At 36.4% G+C, this 23,802-nt stretch overlaps 3 protein-coding genes across 3 annotated transcripts; 2 read left to right on the plus strand and 1 right to left on the minus strand.

Moving 5' to 3' along the window:
• The first annotated feature begins 8,970 nt into the window (after window positions 1-8,970).
• On the plus strand, window positions 8,971-11,606 carry LOC108825701 (adenine/guanine permease AZG2). The gene is made up of 3 exons (XM_056994282.1): window positions 8,971-9,106; window positions 9,199-9,352; window positions 9,657-11,606. The coding sequence occupies exon 3, from the start codon at window positions 9,659-9,661 to the stop codon at window positions 11,252-11,254; it is 1,596 nt and encodes a 531-aa protein (XP_056850262.1). The 5' UTR covers window positions 8,971-9,106; window positions 9,199-9,352; window positions 9,657-9,658; the 3' UTR covers window positions 11,255-11,606.
• A 6,021-nt stretch (window positions 11,607-17,627) lies between these two features.
• On the plus strand, window positions 17,628-19,900 carry LOC108828093 (autophagy-related protein 16). Its single transcript, XM_018601653.1, has 5 exons — window positions 17,628-17,764; window positions 17,841-17,967; window positions 18,123-18,304; window positions 18,393-18,588; window positions 18,667-19,900. Coding segments are annotated over exons 1-5 (1,530 nt in total). The 5' UTR covers window positions 17,628-17,762; the 3' UTR covers window positions 19,690-19,900.
• Window positions 19,901-20,064: 164 nt separating this feature from the next.
• On the minus strand, window positions 20,065-23,436 carry LOC108830630 (quinolinate synthase, chloroplastic). The gene is made up of 7 exons (XM_018604228.2): window positions 22,560-23,436; window positions 21,866-22,150; window positions 21,548-21,766; window positions 21,282-21,461; window positions 20,704-21,201; window positions 20,466-20,627; window positions 20,065-20,376 (listed from the first exon to the last, which is right to left on the minus strand). Exons 1-7 carry the CDS (start codon window positions 23,307-23,309, stop codon window positions 20,314-20,316), a joined length of 2,157 nt encoding a protein of 718 aa, XP_018459730.2. The 5' UTR covers window positions 23,310-23,436; the 3' UTR covers window positions 20,065-20,313.
• Between the last annotated feature and the right edge of the window lie 366 nt (window positions 23,437-23,802).

Consider the following 23,802-nt stretch of genomic DNA (forward strand, 5'->3'; position numbering starts at 1 on the left):
TATAATCGAAGGGAATTTACAGCCGTTCGATCAGATAGAAATAAATGTGGTTGAGATAGCTAGTAATCATGATCTCAACAAGAGAATCTAGCTTGGGCGGCTAGGTCTAGCTCCCGAGAATAACGAAACCTCATCTCGAGAGCTGGGGGAAACTGTTGGGCCCGAATATGGCCCGATAGCTGTTTGCTGAATGATGAAAGACGATAACAGGCCGCGACTGGCCCATCACGAATTCGACACCTAAGAGGAGCTAAGTTAAAGCCGAGGGCTGAGAGCTAAGGCGATCGTTAAAGAGGTCACGGTGAAGAGGAAGCTCACGTCATAACAATAAGAAGCGCAGGACCCGGTCAAAGGGAAGCTGTTGCGGATACCACCTCAAGCGGAGAGGATCTCGGAGATTAGTTGAAGACAATCTAATGAAGTCCAAGGCTATTTAAAGAGAAGTGGAGGACGGAAAAGGGGATCCGACTCAACTCATATTTTACTCGACATTCATCAATACATTCTTCTTGTAACAATCTTATAAACTTTGTATTCATCAAAGATCACCTTTTGTAACCATTCCATTTCTACTATATCAATACAAATCGAAGTTCATTCTACAAGTTCTCACGGGATTTAGCCCGCGATAATCTTTCCCTAACCTTTCTCAAACATTAAACCTGATCTAAAATCTAGGTGTGAGTTTTACCCCTCACAGTTCATACCAATCCATTTCTCTTATTCTTTCCAGCTTATTGTTTTCTCATTTTAATGAATGTTGGATAGACGGATTTATCTTGTATAAATCAATGTACCTTAGCCACAATCTAGTCACTCATGTTTGGCTTATGGTTTATTAAAAATCGTGGGAGAAAAACATATCACTTATCCAACATATATTCCCAATCTTATCTCATTTCCTTATGAGATTTCATCCTAGACGGCACAAATGTTTGTGGTGATCTATTTATAATATCTTAGGATGATGTCTGGATCATGACCCGTAATCATTTTGAGATGGGAATATCTATGCTTTACTTTAATGGTCTGATGCTTATACTTCAACTTGTATGAATAATCTGTTTATGTCCCATGTCTTGGACTATAATTTCGAATTCTTATTCTGTCCCCAAGTCTCGGATCTATGGACTATAAATTTCGAATTTCTCTTCTGTTCCCAAGTCTCGGATCTATGGCCAATGGCTCATTTAGATTTATATATCAATTCTTTCCGAGTAGATCTATAGTATGGACATGTGTGGATTTGTCCTCACTTCCATTTCATGGACATACTATAATCTGTTAAAAATCTCGGGAATTAATCCTTGTCCTTAACCAGATATCTTTGTGACCTCTGTATGGAGAGTCAGTGAACTTATAAGTTCATACTTGGTCGAGTTTTGTATCCGACCAGAAATATTACTGCAGACTGATCCTCGACCACGACCATGGTAGGAACCACGACCACTGTTATTGTGGTTTCCATTTCCATGGTTGTCGAGTTTTTTATTGTGGTTTAAAAGGACAATGTGTCTGAGCTCTTATATCCAAAAGATTATGGTGTGTTCATGTATAATAGGGTTATCCTCTCTCCCCCTCATGAACATACTGGAATCTGTGGATGCTCAAGATTTTTCATAAATTTTTATAGTCTAAACCGTATAGGTTATAATTCGAAAATTTATTCAGCCAGATTATCACGTTTTCTTTGGCTATCATGTTCATGTATGGTTTTACCATAAAATCATTTGTGTAAGGACACAAAATTTTATGCCATTTTCGTGATACATTTTTGGACAATGAAGCCTCATGAGTTTTCCTTGTGTTCATACGACACACGTGAGATTTATGGGAGAACTCTTTTGTGCCTTTAAATCTTTGCATCAGATTTTAAAATCTAATCCGGATGGCTAATCCGGTCATACCATTAAGTATAATTTCGTGGCTAACCTTACTGGTTACCAAATGCCATTGTTCCTTATCATATTGATCATTTGCATAGTCTAGATCAACATGGAGAATTTATTCTTGATCATTTATACCTTTGGCAATTTTATTTTATATAATCAGAAAGAACATTTCTGTCCTTAGCCCATTTGAAACCATTCAAAATAAATTAATGGGGCTTTCATTTTGAGTGAATTAAATCGTCCCTCCTTAGGGAAATGCCATAGGCGTGGTCACATTCAGACTCACTGATTTTCGAAATTTATTTGTCATTTTTCAATCAAAGATTGTAATCAAATAAAAATTCAGAATGTCAAAACCGGCCAGTCCATTTTAACACCTTGGACATGGCTTACATTGATTCTATATTCAATATATAAACCAAGCTCACAATTCATGTGAGTCCACCCGGATTCTTCATCAGCTTCAGGACATATTTCAAGTGCTCGGTTCTCATGGTATATCTCCATAACTTCATCAAGTTTGTTGAGGTTATCTATCATGTTCTGCTTCTTTTGCTCAAGAGCTAAAAGATATGAGAGAAGGTCGTAATAGGTTGTGAAACATTTAGCCTTATGTGATAACAACACTTCCTTTGAATGGAATGTGTCACGAGTTTTGTTTAACATATGCTCGTTTGTTATCACTTCACCACATAGTCTAAGACTATAGGTGATTCTCATAAGATCAGAGTGATAGTCATCCACGGATTCATAATCCTGGAACCTCAGAGCATTCCATTCTTTCGTGGACTTATATAATAATGGCTCTGAGAATTGGATATTCAAACTTGACCAGAGTACATGGGGATCGTTGATGTAGCTGTACTCATTTCTTAGATCCTCAACGAGATGATTTTGCATAATCATAATGGCTCTATGCCTTTCACACGCAAGGGTGTCATTTCCATATTTGATACACTTCTCGAGTCCTTTAGACTTTAAGTCGGCAGAAGTGTTCATAGCCCAATCAAATTAATTGTCTCCATTGAGATCAAGGGCATCATAATCCGAGTGTTGGAATCTCGACATCTGAATCATATCAAACAATGATCAGTCAGTATCAGTGCATACATTTTCTCATGCCAGTCGGCTATGTAAAGGAACAATGTCATGCGCCCATTTAGGCTGCCAAGACCATCTGGTCATCAAGAAGCCATACGGCTATGTTGTTCAGCAATATCAGTTCCATACTAATATAAACCTCAAGCCACACGGCTTTGGTTAAAACAAAACAAGACCTGGTCGGTTTTAAAACCGATATAATATAAGTGCATGGTCGATGTTTGTAGATTAGTATGAACAAGAACACAACCGGTTTTAAGGTTGGTTTAGCACTGTCCGGTTTTCAAAACCGGATAAGGATTATCAAATCCTAGATTCAAGGGTTTGCTAAAGATTATATAATCCTATCAATCGATTTCTAATTCATGGAATTCTAATCCGGTATCCTAGCAATTTGTTTCTATCAGGATGTTCAATCAAACATTATGATTTCAAAATTAGGGTTACCTTAACCTCCTGTTGGTTTGACTGGTATTATGAATCAAGAGTTTGATCTCGGTTAAACCTTAAACACAAGAGTCGAAACGAGTTAGCATGAGATCAATCCAAATCGTTCAAAACTTTAAGCTAGAGAGATGATATCTTAGCTTTGGGTTAGGGAGCAGCTCGTGGATTAGGGTTTGGATCATGATAAGGTCATGAATCAAGGCTGCTCTTGGGTTAGACACCTTAAACACAAACGCAAATCAAGTTAGTTTAAGAATCAAACACAAATCGGATAACAATGAAAAAGGATTAGGGTTTGCGGCTTTGGGTTGGAATCAATGGAGTTGATTTGCAAGCAAGGAGATTGTGGCTTCATGACTTGGATCTCCATCAGGTCGTGTCTTCACATCAATCTTAAAACAAAAGATCATAAAGATCAAAAACGAATTAGTATAATGAATTAAGCAAATCGGCTATCAAGTAAACAAGAAAAGAAGTTGACAGCCTTAGGTTTTCTGATGTTGACGGCGCGGCTTGTAGCTGACGTAGAGAACGCGTCTGATCACGGATTGAGGTGAGGTCTGCAGCGTTGGATTCTCCTCGTCAATAGCTTCAAATGGATATGTCACACGTCGTCTGAATCGTTATGGTTTGGGAGAACGATCGATTTGAAGTTGAGTCTTTTAGAGAGAGCGAAATCGGGCAGATTAGGGTTTCCCTGTCCGATTGACTTGTAACGACGATTTCGGGCTCGTCCGAACTCGGATTGCGTCAAGGTCTTCGGCGTTGGATTCGTCTCTCCAAGATCTTCAAATCGGTAGGTCGCTCGTCTTGTGGTTCCTCGTGGTTATGGAGTTCGAGCTGTTTGAAGTTGGCGGGTAAACTAGGGTTTTCTCGGGTTTTAGGTTAGCTCGGGTTTTAGGTTAGCTCGTGCTGATAACGTGTTGTAAATGGAAGTGATTTCGTGTTATTAATCTCGAGGACCAAAGGTCCATATATATACAAGTTTTAGAAATGAGATAAATATAAATCCCATAACATAAGGGAATATAAATCCTAATCTATCTATGATATGATAATCACTAATTACATATGGATAAACATGAATCTTCTTGATGTTTATCTTCTTGGACCGTCTCTATCTTTCTATCTCCTTGGACCGCCTGCTTCTAGTCTTCATGGGCTGGGCTTGAGTCGGGCCTGGTCATGTCTGGTTCAACATAGACTTGGTCTGGTCCGGTCCGGTTCGGTTCGGTCCGTCCGGTTCATCCAGAAATGGTTTGGTCCGGTCTTCTCCGGTTTGGACAGAAATGGGTCGATCACATAATATATTCACAACATATGGGTTTTAAATGATAATTATATGGTATGAGATTAAAATCTGAAAAACACTGTTAAACCGAACCAGTATGAATCTAAACATAACTAATATCTTCTTTTTACAAATAAAATAATTAATAATTTCACTCCGCGCAAGGCGCGGATCACTATCTAGTTTGAATTACACGATAAACCTAAATGAATTCTTTTGGTATAACAACAAAACCTTTAAAAAAAATTAAGCCTTTTCAACAACAAAACCTAAACTAAGCCTTTTAAGAAAAAAAAAACAACAAAACCTAAACGTTCTTTGACAGAATGCTATGGCACATTGCCCGCTACGTCTAATGCAGGCCTGCTGCCACTTTATCTTTTTGTTAAAAAGAACAAAGGTAACCACCGTAAGTAAATATATGAAAGGAGATAAATATGTATATTTCTCTTTTAATAAACAACAGATACTTCAAAAACTCTAGCCGTCAAGAGAGAAAAAGAGATATTTTTCATAGTTTCAAGCCGATGATCGGAGGCTTCTTCAGCTCCGACATCGGCTTGTATAATTCGTTTTGCATATCTTTTTAGATCTGTTTTGTTTCCAGTCGCTGTTTTATTGCCAATTTATTTTGAATCTGGTAAGGTTTTTTATTGTTCTTTCGTATGCTTCTTCCAATTGGTTTGGAAATATAAAACTTTTGGTTCAGTTGAACTGTTTAGAAAAGTTAATTGACAGATCTACTGCAGATGGTGGCGACGGGTCTTACCAGCTTCAATCGTTGATGGTTCTTCATTCGTTGATGATGGAGTTCTTACTGCAAACTATGGTTACTTCGAAAGGCAGCATGAAGTTCTACGGAACGGTAATCTCTTTGACTCTGATAATAGAACAAAATAGAGAGTTGTCTTATCTCGGTGGCTCCTACTGGAGTAATAAAAAGAGAATGACAATCGTTTTTAACTCACTCTGAAGCGTGGTGCTTTTGGATTAATATGAAAGTTATCTCCTTTGAGGTTCGTCTATTCCAAAAGCAAATATGAAGCTTTTATATGAAAAATCTTTAGTCATCCATACGCAAAATAGATGTGTTAGTTTATTTTGGATCTCTACTGGTGTATCTTTTTTTTATGTTGTTTTACTGGTTCTCATTGTTTAGAACTTTTTGCCTTGAAGGCTAATAATACAATTCAATGACAAAAAAAAAACAACATATACTGAAATTCGACCGATGGAATCTCACGAGCTGCGAGGAAGAACAAAAGTTTTGGGGAAGAAAAACCAAATGCATGTGGAGTAGTGTGGCTGAATAATTAGCTTTAGCTTTTGTGCATGTATAAATTAGAGGAAATCACCATTATAGTGGACAAAGTTGTTTCAAAATTTGTATTGCATGTGTTATCTATTAACAAGTACACATATTCAAATCAATTTACGAAAAAGTCATATACCAAATATATTTTACGTACATCAATAAGACAATAATCAATTCCCCTATAGTCAACTAAGTTCCTGATTATATGCGTTGGGGTTTAGCTCATTTTGTATTACAATTTGTCATATATAAAAACTTCTACAACTTTATCCAGCTATCTAACATCGAAATAATTTAAATATTATTTACATATTTGGAATTTGCATTGCATTACCATAATGGTTTATAATTTACAGTAAAGATTAGAAAAGATACAGCTTAGGCACAAAGTGATAGTCAATTCACCTTCGTCCTTCGTGCTGCATCTTTCTTTCGCAAAAGATATACCGTATATCGTGTTAAAACCGATAACTGGTATCAAATTTAGATATTAGACAAACAATAGTTAGTGTTACAAACAAAAGGCAAATAATAGTTATAAAAATGAGGCCAAAAGTTCTATTTACTGAAATGTATAAAGCAAGTCGAAAAAAATAATACAAGTTTTTGAGAATAAGTTACATTTTAAGAGGTCATAGTCATTCTTTCTCATTTTACTTATCGCTCCTTCCCCTTTTAATAATCCATCTCTTCTTATTTGCTTCAACTATTCTTTGTAGTCATCATTACAACTACTCGCTTGCACATATATCGGAAAAATATTTAGCAGTTACGTTCGGCCCCGTGGCCAGGTCTTGCGTCCTGCTTTTCTGAGGCGTCCCATTATGTGTGTCAAAATCCTTTTGCGCAAGCTTGTGGAAGAGTAATAGCCGAGAATGGACTTATAAGAACTCTTCTTTTCTTGTTTGGGGACCTTGTCTTCCTTATTAGACTGGATCGACTCAGGGTCGTAATACGGACCCATATCCAACATATTGTTCTATTTCAGTTTCTTGATACCCAGAGAATTTACTTTTATAGTTTGCATAATAAATTTGAAGACGCCTATGTTAATTTTATTTTTGTTGATTTGCCAAATTTTCCCGGCAAAAAGCAAATTAAAATGATTCTTGGACCGAAGCCAATTCATAACTTATTCAGCAACAACTTTTTCGAGGCCTATGTATCAATTTTCTAATCAGGATATTTCCGTCAAACTAGGCTTAGACTGTGATAGATATTCTCCACAAACACAAGACCGTATCACGTGGTTGAGAGAGCCTCATTTATATTATTTTAATTATTAGTTTTTTTGCTAACAATTTTTATTATTAGTTGAAACTAGGCATGAGCACGGATCGGATATCCGTATTTTTGAATGTATTTGTGATTTGCTTTGAATGTTACGGATATCTAATTTTCCGATTTGCTTTGTTTTGGAAAAATACGGATATTCGGAAAACGGATATCTAGAAAATAAATAGATATTTGTGGATATTTACGGATACTTACGGATATCTCATTTGTTTTGATTTATACAAATAATCTTTAAAATTTGATACAAACTTTTTTGTAAAATATTTTTTCCATGATATAAAAGATAAAAATTAATAATTAATCTACACATTTTGTAGATTTTTAAACTTAGGTAACAATCATAATAATACAAAACTTAAGAAAATTTATAATTGTCATAAATGTTTTCTCTTCCTTTTATATAATACTTTTATATAAGTAATAATGTGAATATAATCTGTCAAATCATAATAATTATATAGTTTTATATATTTAAAACTTTAAATATAATAAAAATACATGTATTTATATATTGACGGATCAAATCGGATATTCGGTGGCAAAAAAATCTAATATTTGTGATTTGCTTCGATTTTAACGGATATTGAATTTTAGTATTTGTTTTGCTTCGAAAGCTTACGGATATTCTGAATTTTCAGATCGAATAACAACGAATAATGAATCGAATCAAATTTAACAGATAAAATACCCAGCCTTAGTTGAAACGAATAAGCGTCTTTTTTTTTTTTGGCTTTTGAGTATAGTGAGTGTTTCTATCGTCAATAGTGTATATTTTAAATCAATCTTTAGTACCTAGAAGATACCAACTCATCTCTATTTCTTCCAGTAAAATAAAAATTATTATATTTTTTCTATATTTAGAGTATTTCCAAGTTCTCTCTATATTTGTCTCTACAACAAAATTTAGAGGTAAATTACTCCATCCACTTTTATTTTTTCCTTTAGAATATACTGTTGTTTTTCTTCTACTTTGATCATCTGCATACATTTGCTATACTTTACTAAAATAAAGGAACTATATATATAAGAGATCAGTTTTATTGTATATCTCTATAATAGCAATCTCTATTTTTGAATAATAAATAGAGAATATTCTGAGCAGTTTGCCTCTAAAAATTATTATAGAGATGATTATAGATGTGGGTTAGAGGTATTCTTATAGAGGAAGAAATAATATTTCTCTATGTTGTGAATAATAAATAGAGAATATTTAGAGAAATTTGCTTCTGAATGTTATTCTAAAGATGATTATAGATGTGGGGTAGTGGTATTTTTATGGAGGAAGAAATATCATTGTTTTATTTTTTTACTCTATATTTAGATTTATTAATTTAGAGAAATACATAAGAACAGAACATATATTTATTATAGAATTCATCTATTATAAGAAGAAAAAAAACAAAATATATTGAAAATAATCTTATATAAGAAGAAATAATATTCCTCTTTATATTATTCTATATTTAAAGATTGTTATTATAGAGCAAATTTTGTTTCTGTTATAAAATTCTTCTCTTTTTAAGCTAGAAATAGCAAAACGCGTTGATGATAAATAATATATTTATATATGTATTATAGTAAAGCTTTATATATACATATGACATCCTCCACCTGCATTTGCTCCCTAATAGATATATCTCAACTACGTTCATAGATTCAAATTGTAGCAAACGAGACCATGAAGCTAGAGTTTCGATTCTTTTTTTTTACTGACAGGATATTGAGTACAAGTCATTGAAGGCAAAGCTTCAGGATTTGTTCAATGTAAGTGACAAAAGGATTATTAGAAACTGTGAAAGAAACATAGTTTTTCTTTTGAATTCATTCATGAATGATTCTTGTATTGTTTGTTGCAGCTTGAGCAGCAGATCGTCCAAGCTCATTTGGAAAACAGTTCTTCAAAAGTTACAGAAGCTCTCTGTTTCCAGATAGTAAAAGTGTTGGAGTTCGTTGCAAAGAAAGAGAGTCTGCAACTGCCCCACGGTTTTACAGCATTACAAGTACTCTTAGGTAACATCCGAGAAGCATTACAAGTTATCTGTCTCTGCGTTCCATGATGTATGATTCTGTTTATTTGTTTCTTGATTTCGTGATGCTGGTTCCTGTTTTGGTTGATGAATGTGTTTAAGCCTTTAAAATCAGAAGAAATGTTAACTTTAAGTTTAAAAAAAAAAATTAAGAACCCCTAATAGGAGACTCCCATTGGAGCAAACAAATATTAGCGCTGTCTCCTAATTCACTTTTACTTATATTTTAAATTCTCTAAATTCCTCATATATTTTTTTTTTAATTTATTTTCCTCTCTTGGTTTCAGTCATGGGGAGAGAGACGAAGGTGTGCAAATCATGGAACGAAATTAAGAAACATCTAAATGATACGGTTTCAAAGAGCATAATCGGTCGTTACTTCAAGCTAGAAGCAAGAAAATCAAATTTCACAACCGAACTACGAGCTGCAACAGCCACATTCCTTACCATGGCTTACATCATTACGGTAAACGCCACCATCCTAGCCGACTCTGGAGCCACTTGCTCCTTCCACGATTGCTCCACCGACTCTGGTTCTCCATCACCTAAACCGAACTGCATCCTTGGCTCTAACCAAGGCTACGAAGAATGTCTTACGAGGGTCAAAAAGGACCTCGTTGTAGCCACTTGTTTGTCAGCTATGGTGGGATCATTCGCTATGGGGTTGTTAGCTAATCTCCCATTCGGACTTGCTCCTGGTATGGGTGCCAACGCTTACATCGCGTACGACGTAGTTGGTTTCCGCGGTTCCGGTTCAATCTCTTACCATACCGCTATGGCCATTGTGTTACTCGAGGGATGCGCATTTCTTGCAGTGTCTGCTTTAGGACTCCGCGGGAGACTGGCTCGTCTCATCCCTCAAACGGTGAGACTGGCATGCGCTGTTGGTATCGGAATGTTCATTGCCTTCGTTGGTTTGCAGATGAACCAAGGTGTTGGTCTTGTGGGACCCGATAAGTCAACTTTAGTAACGTTGACCGCATGCTCAGAGACAGATCCCGTCACCGGAGCTTGTCTGGGAGGGAAAATGGAGAGTCCTACGTTTTGGTTAGCAGTCGTCGGGTTTCTCATAACGAGCTACGGTCTCATGAAGAACGTCAAGGGGAGTATGATATATGGAATCGTTTTCGTTACGGTTGTTTCTTGGTTTAGAAACACCCAAGTCACAACCTTTCCTCATACTCCTCTAGGAGACTCAAACTATAACTACTTCACAAAAGTTGTTGACTTTCACAAGATCCAGTCAACGTTAGGAGCTATAAGCTTCACGGAATTTAGAAAGAGCGAGGTTTGGGTCGCGTTCGCTACACTCTTTTACGTCGATCTCCTTGGCACGACCGGAGTACTTTACACAATGGCTGAGATCGGAGGCTTCGTGGAGGAGGACGGAAAGTTCGAAGGGGAATACACTGCTTACTTAGTGGACGCAGGCTCCTCCGTTGTGGGGTCAGCGTTAGGCGTTACAACGACGGCGACTTTTGTGGAATCTTCGGCGGGTTTGAAAGAAGGAGGGAAGACGGGGTTAACGGCCGTTATTATCAGTATGTACTTCTTGGTGTCCATGTTCTTGACGCCGTTAGTCACTAACGTGCCTAGGTGGGCCGTGGGACCCTCGCTAGTGATGGTTGGTGTGATGATGATGGGAGTTGTGAAAGATATTAGATGGGGAGAGACTAAAGAAGCCGTGACGGCGTTTATAACGATCTTGCTTATGCCGTTGACATATTCCATTGCTAATGGAATTATTGCTGGTATTGGTATATATCTTGCTCTAAGCATGTACGATATCGTTTCGGGATTCGTCACGTGGCTTAACGGAGTTAGGAAACGGGTCAAGAGAGAGCATAATCAAGTTTTCTCTGACGCGACGGTCGAGATCGTATGATTTTTTACGGTAATTGGTGCCACTAAGCCGGTGTATTTGTCTGAGTATACCGGACGTGGTGGACGTTTCACATGGTCGGTCTTGGATGACTATGCAAAGACCCGTAATGAATGCTCGGTGGGTTTAATTTATGTTCCTTTTTATTGTTGTTGTTATTTTGGTTTAGTTTGCGTAGGAGTGAGTAGTGAACTAGCAATGGATGCATTAGCTGCCATGAAGTGTGTTGTTAAAATTCATGGCTGCTTGTGCATGCATTGTTTTTATGTTTCAACCAAAATGCTTTTCTTTATTTTGAATGAGCAAATACATCAATCAGAGACGTTTGGATCTTAATTAACTCGAATTTATGGTCGTTGTGAATTTAATGTGATGATGGTGGGAGAATAATAATATCTGAAAGAATTTGAACTAGATAAATTGATATATTTTAAAAAGAATATTACCGCCAAAGACAGCAATTCAAAAGCCTTAAGTAGAAGGCGTTTATATGGCAGAAGTCAAACTGAAAGTGGTCAGCGGGATTCAATTTGCTAATGAGACTGATTTTCAAATCTGAAATCAGAAATCATATTGATGGAGTTGTTTTCGTTTATTATATAACTAGATTAAGGACTATGCTTCTTCTTCATGCCTTGTATCAGGTTTTGATACACGCAAGGAACTATTCTGATTAATATATTTTGTTAACACAATTGAGCAATTGTGAAATTTCGAACCAACCAATAAGAGATTTATAATGAATATAATTTAGTTGATAAGATCACATGTATACTAGTGAAACTAATATAACTTCTCAAACTCATACAATTGGTACAAGTAATACGACGCCAACGAGAATAACGAAGGTGATCTTTTGGAAAACTAATTTTTAGGTGAAGTACTATTAGTGACGGATCTAGAATCATTTTAGATGGGTCAGAAATCTGGCACATAGCCCAATAAGACAATAGTTAAGAAAAATAAGGAAAAAATACACTTCAAGTTACTCGAACTTGACTTATGGGGGATGGGTATATAACCAAATGTTTAGTTGTATAAGGTATAAGTTCTCGATACAATTTTAACATGTGCCATATCACACCCTATTTGTCAATGTTGGTCCACTTCTAAGTACAATGACTCCAGTGGTGATAAACTCAAATAGCGTTGCAATGGTAGCGGTGTGAGATGAACGTGGCAAAAGTTCTGTGTGGAGAATGAAAATATACTTTAGTGTTTAATAATGTTATTATAGTTTAATTCATGGAACTATAGTAGAAGTGGATTATTGAAGATGGTACAATTGATATAACCATAAATCTAAATACATAAAGAAATAGTGTAACTGTTAGAATTGGTACAATTCTTATAGCTAAACATATAAACAATCGTAAAAACTTTTATAATTCGTATACTTTTCAATTCATCTGCATGGAAATGAGTTAAGTGAGACACATTGAATGTTGGCGAAATATTTATCTCACCCGAAATTTAGGGTTTTCTCTATTGTTTTGCTTTTGATTTTCTAGAGAGAAATCATTTTGTTTTCAATTTCCTTTGATCAGCTTGATCGACTTTGTTTAGTAAGCCTGCGATTATGATCCAAACCAAACGGTCCAAACTGAATCAAACCGACATTTTAGTATTTTGGTTTATGTTCCGTTACGGTGGAAAAAACGTTCAGTAAAATTTTAAAAATATATCAGAATTTTTCTCAGTTTGATTTGGTATGGGGTATCCGACCGGAAACCCAAAATATTAACGTAAGTATATATACCCCTCTTAACTCTAATGGTCGTCTTACCTAAACCCAAAAACATAATCTTACAACCTAATATCTCTTTGTTTCTCTCATACTCGAACTTCCTCCTATCTAATCTCTTCTTCCGACACCGAGGTTAGGAAGGTTTGTTGTTCTTCTCATTCTGTTTATCAGTTTATATTAGGGTTGGAATCAATTTGTTTTGTTGATTTCGGGATTTATCATTAGTTTGTTGATTTTGGAATCTAGAGTTATGGTCAAACTCAATTTGTGTATTAGGGTTTCTCAGTAAAGATAAGTTGATTTCATTACCTATTACTCCATTATATCAATTTTTTTCAATTTTCATTATAAAATTTGGGTCTCGATTTTTGGTTTGATTATAGGGTTTGTGGAGATTGGCGCAAGATTATGTTAGTAACTTATCACCAATTTGATTGTTTTCTAGTGACTTATTACCTTCATTGTCTGTTTTGTCAGTAACTTATCGATGAAATTTTGGGTATGGACTAACATTTAACATATCTTTAACTTCTACTGAACTTATCACTGATAGTACATTCATATTCCTCGGTTTTTTGTGATAATTATGAAATGATATATTGCTTGTGATTTCTTGAGATATATATGAAAAAATAAATTGTGAATTAAAAAATGAATTATTTATCTTTTAAACTGTTATTACAGAATGCTGAGTTGATTTCAGTCTCATTGTCTCACTAACTTGAATTTTTTTAATTCATGATTTAGATGTCTGCTTGTGAAGATAGCAATTATCAACTTGGGGAAGGGCAACCATCAATGAGAAATCAAGCTGGTGGAAAGAAAAGGTTGGCTCTAGAGAGATTAAGTACCAAAATTCCTCCTCCTGCAGAAAAAGAAACAAGTTCATAGAGCTGAAGTGTGGTAGCACTTTATTCAGAGGGAAGACAACCTGAGCATAGCCAACTGTCGATATTGTGGTCAATATGTAGGATGCGACTCCAAGAAGAGTGGAACAAGTGCCATGAAGAATCATATAGCTCGATGTAAGTTGTATGAATCTATAATTCGAGTGGCGCTCTGTGATAGTAGTGGTGTAGCGACTGCAGTTATGATGTTAGCATGTTTAGGAGATCAGTAAATGAGATGATTGTGTTGAATGAGTTGTCGTTTGCTTTTGTGGAATCAAAAGGGTTTAGACGTTTCTGTCAGCAACAAAAGACATATTTGGCATGTTATTGAGAGAAAAATCAACGTTGAAGCCGTTGTTCAGCTCTGATAAGAAAAAAAGTCTTTCTAACCACCAATATATTGGTTGCTCCTACAACCAGTTACAGCTACATGTTGTGACGGCTCACTGGATTAACAAAAACTGGGATATGCAGAAGATGATCATTAGCTTCAAAACAGTGACATATCATAAAAGAGACACCATTGCTGAAAATCTGAGTCAATGTCTTGAGAAATGGGGAATTGAGAAGGTGTTCACAATGATAGTAGACAACACCAAAGGAAATGAAAAGGCAATACAGCTGTCTACAGAAGCTTGTAAGCAAGTCGGACCAGATGCATTAGTCAGGAATGGTGTGTTGATGCATATGCATTGTTGTGCCCACGTTTTAAATTTGATAGTGAGGGATGGTTTAGCTGAGGTAAGATAGAGTGTGGCGGATATTAGGAATGATGTCAAGTATGTTAGGCCATCTGGTACACGGCTACAATCATTTCAGTTGAGGGTCTTCACAGGAAAAATTAGTAGAGGAAACTTGTCTTTAGACTGTATTACACGGTGAAACTCAACATATATGTGTTGTGTGTTGTGTTGAAGATTAGAATTGCTTTTGAAAAGCTTTTAGCAGAAAATATGCTGTATATTGATTACTTTAACGAAACAGAAGAGAATGGACATAAAAGGGTTGAACCTCAACCTTTTTACGGGTGAGGTAAAGTGGAGAGGTTAGTGAAATTCCGTAAACTCTTTTTAGTTGCACATTGGCGTTTTCAGCATCCAAGACAGCGACTTCAACTATCTGTTACAATGAGATTGTCATCATTGAGAGGAACCTCATCGCTTTGAGCAACAACAAAGATGAACTTCTACAGGTTCAAGCAAAGGAGATGAGGAACAATTTGGAGAAATATTGGGATGGCCTTTTGAACATGAATCCGCTTATCATCATTGTTAGTATATTTGATCCCATGTAAAAATATGCAGCTTACTTGCATTTGTTTTGACAAGCTTTATGGTAAGGATGGTGTAGATACTTGCCCACCTCAGAACCTCAATTAAGACAATGAAGATGCATCCAAAATCTCAAGTTTGGTAACAATAGTGAGAGTGTCGAACATAATATTAATGGTAACATGTTTGATATCTCATATAATGATGAAGATGAAGAAGACTATGAGATAAGGGATTCTTTGTACTCAGGATAGAATCAAAGGCTGCAAATGATGAAGGTAGTAGTGAACTTGACATTTACCTAATGGAAAGACCAATGCCACGAACCTTAAACATGATGGGAAGGGAATTTGATGTGCTGTCAATGTCATGGTAAAAGCATAATTTTGCTAAGTATCCAGTCCTCTCTTAACTGGTGGAGGATGTTCTACCTGTCCAAGTCTCTTATGTTGCCTCAGAGTCTATGTTTAGTACTAGTGGTAGGATTTTATATTCTTATCGGAGCTGTCTAACACCGTATATGATCGAAGTATTCATATGCTTACAACAATGGCTTCGAAATTGTATCCATGCTGAGAAGATTGCAAACTTGGTTCAGATGTTTGAAGAATTAGATTTCCATGAGTCTTTAGGTAAACCTTTCAATTCTTCTATTAATAGTTCTTATGTTTTTTTTTCTGTGCTTTGTGCTTGTCATTGTGTAGGGATTCTGGAACTACCAATACAACCTGCGAATTAGAGGTAATGTCATATTTCTTCGTGCTCTATGTGTTTACTTATTTTGTATATTTTGAACTGATTTTTACCTTAATTAGTTGAAGATTGGACTGCAAGTGTATGGGTGTTGATGACCTGTCTTTTTTTGGCTTTCTTTCTCTATTTTTGGATTTAAGGTAAGGTATTCTTTCTCTGTTTTTAATCAAACTATGTTTTTGAAATTTTGAATCCATAGTTCTCTGCCTTTTTGAATGTGTGGTGGTTGCAAATATATTTAGATTCAAACTGTTTGTTAAACTATTGTTGATGATCGGGAAATAAATGTATCAAGTCTGAAGTTTGAACAATTGATCGATTACGTTCAGTTTCTGGTATGCTTTGATTTGGTTTTATATTTTTATCAGGCTAGCCGAAATAACTGATAACCAACTAACTGAAAATAACTGAATAAATGAATAATCGACTAACCGAGTAACCGAAATAAACGTTAACCGACTAACTAAACTCAACTGAAAACCCAAAGATAACCGATAAACCTGAAATTAACCGACATATTTCTGATTTTAAATTAGTTCTTAATGAATTGCGGTTCTTTTTGAAAATAAATTAATTCTGAAAATAATTGATTTTTCGAACCGAACAAAATTTTCAAATGATTATTTTTAGAATTATTTTTGAATAGTTTTGTTAACCAGAAACCCAAAGATAACCGATAAACCCGCAATTAACCGACATATTTTTGATTTCAAATTAGTTCTTAATAAATTGCAGTTTCGAAAATTAATTAATTTCAAAAATAATTGATTTTGTTCGAACCGATCTTTCAAAATATTATTTTTGGAATTAGTTTTGAATAGTTTGGTCAACCAAAAACCGACAAATCTGTTCGGTTCGATTTTGGAAACGGAAATCGCAGGCAATCATTTAGTTTTAGGTTTAAACTGGATTGTTATGTTCTTTGCAATTTGTTTTCGTTATAGGCTTTTACCTTATCTGTAATAAAAAATTCACATTGTCGACACTCATTGATCAACAATCTTAAAGTGACTATTTAAACAAACTAATTTAATACAAAATCAAATAAAAAATTTATCAGAAATTCTCTAGAATAGCACTAAAAAAGTTTTTGTCATATAAAAAGAAACACTCATTGATCGACAATCTTGAAGAGATTATTTAAAAAAATCATTTAATACAAAATCAGATAAAAAATTTATGAGAAATTCTAGCACTAAAAAGTTTTTGTCTATCGATATAGTACACAAGAAAAAAATGAGCAAAATGCTTTTTAACACTTGTACCCATAATGTTAACTAATCTAAACCTTAAAGTTTAGAGTTAAGAGGTAGGGTTTTGCCAAAACCGTACTTTGAAGATTATTTGTTTTCTGATTCTAACTTTTTTATAAAAAAATTTTTTGGAAATTTTTTTTTCCGATTTTTTTCATGTTTTATTTTATAATTCGAAAATACTTTTTGAAACTATTGCTCAAATTTTTATTTTCAAAATTTTAGTATTTATTTTTTATTTTATTTTTATTTTTAATTTTAATTTTTGTTTATTTCTTATTTATATATATAGAATATAAAAAAAATTGCCTTCTTAAATAAAATATTTTGGTCATTTTTTTCTTGTATGCTATTTTGTGATAAAAACAAATAAAATAGAAAATTGCCTAAAAATAAGGAAATTGTCCAAAAATTATTTTAAATATTTTAATAATTACTGTAGTTTTATTTTATATGGAGAAGTAAGGAAGCGGCGCGGGGGAAGTCAAGTCGCTATCAAAATCTTCCGATCAAAATCTCATTCCCTTCTCCTTCCTTCTTTTTCGACTCAAACCCTAATTTCACCCTCCACGATTCCTTTTGATTCGAAAGAAAGAGATGTAAGTCTAATTGGATCTCGATTTGTTCGCTTTATTCTTGCGATCTCGATCTGATTTGATTTGGTACTTGTTTCAGGTCACAGGAGGAGAAAGCAAAAGAAGCCATAAAAGACGCTTTGAGAGCTTTGCGGAAGCGCCATCTTCTGGAAGAAGGAGCTCATGGCCCCGCCATTTCTGCGCTCTCTAAACCTATGATTTCTCAGGTACTTTTCTTCCGCCTTGTTAAGGTTCTTTCTTGTATATGACTTGTGCAGCACTAGTGAATGTTACAAATTCATTTGTATAGAACTTAGTTTCATTCATGCTTTGCTTCTTCTATGTAAACCACACACCGTTTGTCTATATATTAATATTGCAGGGATCAGAATGGAAGGAGAAAACAGAAAAACTGGAATTGGAGCTACAGCAATGTTACAAGGCGCAATCCCGACTGTCTGAACAACTCGTGATAGAAGTAGCTGAATCCAGAACTTCGAAGGCTTCTTTACAAGACAAGGAGTTGTTGATTAATGACCTGGAGAAGGACTTATCCCATACAAGGTTCAGAAAATTGTTTTCTAGTTTTGACTGTAAGGGATATGATTTAAGTTTTTGCGGTTTTTTAAAACTATAGTCGTTGCACCTCTAGGGAGGAGTGTACACGGTTACAAGAAGAGTTAGCGGAGAAGACCAAGACGCTTGATTTACTTATTACTGAAAACAAGCAAGTGCGATCTCACCTGGAGGAGATGACAAACAGAGCTCAAAAAGCAGAGTCTGAGAACAAAATGTTAATCGATCGGTGGATGTTACAGAAGATGCAGGATGCAGAACGTCTTAATGAGGTAGTACTTGAACACTCCCACCATTGGCCTTGATTTGATTAGCTTTTGCTGAACTCTTTTTTTTTTTTTTTTACTTAGGCAAATGCTCTCTATGAAGAAATGCTAGCTAAGCTTAAGGCCAATGGTTTGGAAAATCTTGCTAGGCAGCAAGTTGATGGAATAGTCCGACGCAATGAAGATGGAACCGATCATTTTGTTGAGTCAACCGTTCCGTCAACATGTGGCCACCGTATCCATGCTCACGAAGGTGGCTGTGGTTCCATACTCTTTGAATACAACTCTCGTACTCTGTTCACCGGTGGGCAAGCCGGACCGGTGAAAATGTGGGACACCAATAGTGGGTCTCAGATCAAAAGCTTACACGGTTCGCTTGGGAACATACTTGATCTAGCCATAACCCACGACAATAAGTCCCTGATCGCAGCAAGCAGCTCTAACAATTTGTTTGTGTGGGATGTGAACTCTGGTAGGGTACGTCATACGCTCACAGGCCACACGGATAAAGTATGTGCTGTGGATGTGAGCAAGTTCTCGAGCAGACATGTTGTCAGTGCAGCTTATGACCGTACTATTAAACTCTGGGATTTGCAGAAAGGTTACTGTACTAACACCGTACTCTTTACTAGTAACTGCAACGCGATCTGCCTCAGCATAGATGGCCTCACGGTATTCTCTGGCCACATGGATGGGAATCTTAGGTTATGGGATATTCAAACTGGGAAACTTCTGTCTGAAGTAGCTGGACACTCTTCTGCTGTGACCTCTGTATCCTTGTCCCGGAATGGGAATATGATCTTGACGAGCGGGAGAGACAACGTGCATAACTTATTCGATACACGGACTTTGGAAATTTGCGGGACGTTGAGAGCATCAGGGAACAGATTGGCATCGAATTGGAGCCGGTCGTGTATAAGTCCGGATGATGAATACGTGGCTGCGGGATCTGCGGACGGAACGGTGCATGTCTGGTCTATATCCAAAGGCAATATAGTGACCACTCTCAAGGAGCAAACATCTCCTATACTGTGTTGTTCTTGGAGTGGGATCGGTAAACCATTGGCATCGGCTGATAAAAACGGGTATGTCTGTACCTGGACATAATTGTTTGATTACTCAATACGTCTATGTTTCAAAGGGTGTCTTTATACTCTGGTCTGGTCGTGTTAGTTTGATGAAGTGTTTTTGTATATAATTGTTTTTTTTTTTTAAATGTTCATTTGGTTCAAAAAGATATACAAATAAACACCCAATGCAAGTTTGCAGGGCTTTACGCTCAAACGTATCGAATACGAATTTAGACTGTCTACGTCCACACTGGTTTTCGTTTCATGAAACTCATTACTTCATTATATATATTTCACAATCAAGTGGATTATTTCTGTAAAGCTAAATAGTCAAAGTATACATGTATGTTCAAGTTAATTTCTAATACTTGACGATGAAACTTATAATGCCGCAATATAAGCACGTTGCAAAGAAACCATAACAACCATTATCATCAATAAAGCTCGCTCCTAAGCTTCTCTAATATATGGAGAATCCAAATGCTTCACCTCCTTTTGTTTATATATTATTGTATACAGTGAAATGTAATCGTTGTCATCATATCAAATCATTATTGCAAGAAGAACTTTTTAGTCTTCATGTTCCACCAGACGTATTATCCTATAATTTGTTGATAAGTAAACTCACCCAATCATATCATATATTAAGGGGACAATTTGCTCATCGCTTGCCCTCAAGACTTAAGACATGATCAAGAAGTTCCTTTGGCAGTTCCTTGTTCGCCTGCAAAAGAGAATTTGGTTTAAAAAAAAAAAAATCAGTGACAATGAACACAAAATCAAATAAGAAATTGAATTTTTCTTTGGCTTTACTTGGAAGTGCCTCATGTGAAGTATTGGTTCACACCCAACATCCGCAATGAGTTTTCCTTGCGGAGTTTGTCGTTTGAATCGCTCTGCTTTGAATCCTCCGATTACATTTTCCACATCAGGTAGATTTTGGCATACTTTCAAGAGCGAGTTAAGCGAATTCATCTGCATCATTCATCACAAAGGTTTTATTTTTACGATTTCTATCAAATGAATGTAATAACAAAGAGAAAGAACTAACCTTCATATACGGACATGAAGCACATCCACCATGAATAGAACAGCCTTCACCGCCTGCTACTCCCGGTACAACCGGTAACACCACATCACCAACTCTAATGGAGCTTGGACTCTCTGGGGAAGAAGTTTTAGACATGGAGTCTGATGATACCGGAAACACTACTTCAACCTTCACTTTCGAGTTATTAGCCGAAGAGCCTAGCAAACTCCTGATCGCCGCAACAATAGATGTTACCATTCCTGACTCTGTTCCTAGAACAAACTGGAGATGGTCATCGACATCTCTGTCAACTGCTTCCTGCACCTTCTTCTTGATGAAGTCTAGTATGTTCTGCGTGGATCCAACAACACCCATGTCTCTTTTCTTCGATTCCATTGCTAACGAAAACATTTCACCTGGAACCTCGAGGTGTGCAGTAAGAAAGGCGTCGCAGTACATGTACTTTATCCTCTCCACTACCTCGTGACCGAACAGATGATGCACAATGCACGTTCCTTCCTGCAAAACAGAATCATAATAAGCAAGCCGTGTATCTTCTGTCTGACACGAACAAAAACAAAAGGCAAAAAAAAAGTTACCTGGAAATAGTGAAGACGAGGGAGCAATGATTTAATGGAGTCTAGGTTGTGCTTAGGATGAATATTGGCGATTTCTTCATCAGTCATCAATGTCATCTGCTGGAATAGCTTCACAATATTTGCTCCCATGTAAGAATCAGGACCGTACCAAACAGTTAACTCTGGCATTTGAGCAAACGCCTATTTGCAGGAGACAAAAGAGAAGACGACTTTTAGAAAAAATAAGATGAAATAAAAGAAAAAAATGAGAGTTTCAAAAAACAAACCTGGAGAATCGTCTGTACAACATTAGATGAAGTGCAAGTGATGGTAGGTACAAGCTCGTGAGAAAAAGCTTTCGTCTCCAGAGATGTATTGATATAAACGACATGCAATGAAGGAGGAGAAAGAGAAGCAGCTTCCAGATAGTTCAAGTATGCAGGAGCAGAAGCGGCATCAGCTAGTGAACAACCAATGGTCTCATCTGACATTCTGTACACACCAACCTACAAAACCAAATTTTATATGAGAATCAATAATATAACAAAAATAAATAAATAAATAAATAAATAAAGAAGATAAAGAGATGTATAAACTTGTCTAACCTCTCCAAAACCAGCTTGATCAAGGATGGCACGCACATTTTCAGACATGAAATCAACACCAAGAACTGTGATGTACTGACATCCAGCTTTAGCCATCTTGACAGCAGCATCTGCCATGATAAGAGAATCGGATATATAGATATGTGGCCAGTGCTTCTGAGCAGCAGTCAAGACTCCTTGCACTTCTGGATCCATATAGAAATGAGCAGACACTCCAATCTTCTTTTCCTTCAGCACCTTGACTAGTTCTTGAACCCGTGACTCCTCCGGAAACAAATATTTCGCCTTCAAGTTTAAACCAAACAACAAATCTTAGCAGCGAAGTGGCGGAGCCACAGCCAACAGCAAAGGGGTAATGAACCCAACAAGATTAGAAAAGTTAGTATAATTTACAGTCTATTCTATATATGCCCCCACTCATTATTTTTTTTTGCCTCGTATCTTTGTCTATGCCCCCAACAATAATATTTTCTCCATCCGCAGCGACACGAAGTAAGTAAACAATTGTAACATCAACACAATGTAGTAAAAACACAATTTGAGAATTTAAAACCGATCTAGCTATTCCAGAAGAGAATTTACAATGACTTATAACACAATAAAAAAAATAAAAAAACAGATCTGTCTTTACTACAACATCAAACAAAAATACAATAAAACTGAGAATTTAAAGAAAGAAATAAAAGTCTCATACCTGAGCTTCGGCGAAGCTACCTTTAGCCTCAATGCCATCAGAAGTCAACAGCAGTGAAGGAAAGGGCTCAAAGGTCGGAGCTTTTCCTTCCTTCTCCGCCACGAGCCGTCTTGTCTTCTTCTGCATGCTCACGAGAACGTTGTGCCACGTGTTAACCCTCGATCTCTCGCCACCCAAGAGTCCAACGTTAAGCTCGACCAAGTCCTCAGTCTTCAATTCCATCACTTGTTCAGGAGCAGCAGAATCAAGCAGCTGAATCAGACAGGAACACATCCCTTTCGAAACATCTGAGTCACTGTCTGCCCAGAACCGCATCTTCCCGTCTTGACCTAACTCGGCGTCGAGCCAGACCCGGGCCGTGCAGCCCATGACCCGGTTCGATTCGGTCCGGGAGGAATCGGGCATAGGAGGGAGGAGAGTGGCGTAACGTAGAACCCATTTGAGCCTATCGACTGGCTCTGTGAGGGATTTGAATTCTTTGACTAGTCTCTGGAGAACGAGCTCTGTGGTTTGTGAGGAAGAAGAAGAAGAGGTAACGGCGGGTGAGGTTGAGAATGGAGATGCGATTAGGTGTTGTGAGGAAGATTGAAGAGAGTGGAAGGATCTAAGGAGAGGGTTGATGGCGTGAATCCTCCTTGGAGAGGCGAAATTCAGATGGGTGGTTTTGAAATTAGGAGTTGGGTTCCGAGAGAGGACGCAAGAGGAAGAAGATGTAGATGTGGGTGTGACGGAGAGAGCTAACGACGCCATTAGAACACAAAAGAACCTTGTGATTCTGAAAAAAAGTTACAAAAGCTCTCTCTCTCTCTGCCTTGAACCTTTGACGATGATGAAGAAGATGTGAAGTGGGAGAGGGGATGGTGGGGAATTGATGCTCAATGCATTATGAAAGGCGTCCCACTTTGAAAAAAGTTTTATTTCTGTGCTTTTGTAGTTTATTAAAACATTTCTCCTTTTGAAAGGGTTCAGTTAAAACAAAACTGAAATTTTAAAGGGCAGTTCTCAAATGACTTCAAAATCATAAACTCTACTCTTTAAATCAAAAACATCTAGATTAGTTAACCATATGATATAAAGTATCTATTTATAGTTTTAGTAAAAATTACTTCGGTCATTTTAATCTTTGAAAACTATATTTGTGATAAAAAGATTTTTTTTTATTATCCTAAAGAATTTCTCAATTTTAAAAAGAAATCCAATTCTACTAATTTAAAAAAGTCCTAGCTCTCTGGAAGCGACGGTG

This window comes from Raphanus sativus, chromosome 9 (assembly GCF_000801105.2).
Source record: "Raphanus sativus cultivar WK10039 chromosome 9, ASM80110v3, whole genome shotgun sequence".
Taxonomy (NCBI): Eukaryota; Viridiplantae; Streptophyta; class Magnoliopsida; order Brassicales; family Brassicaceae; genus Raphanus; species Raphanus sativus.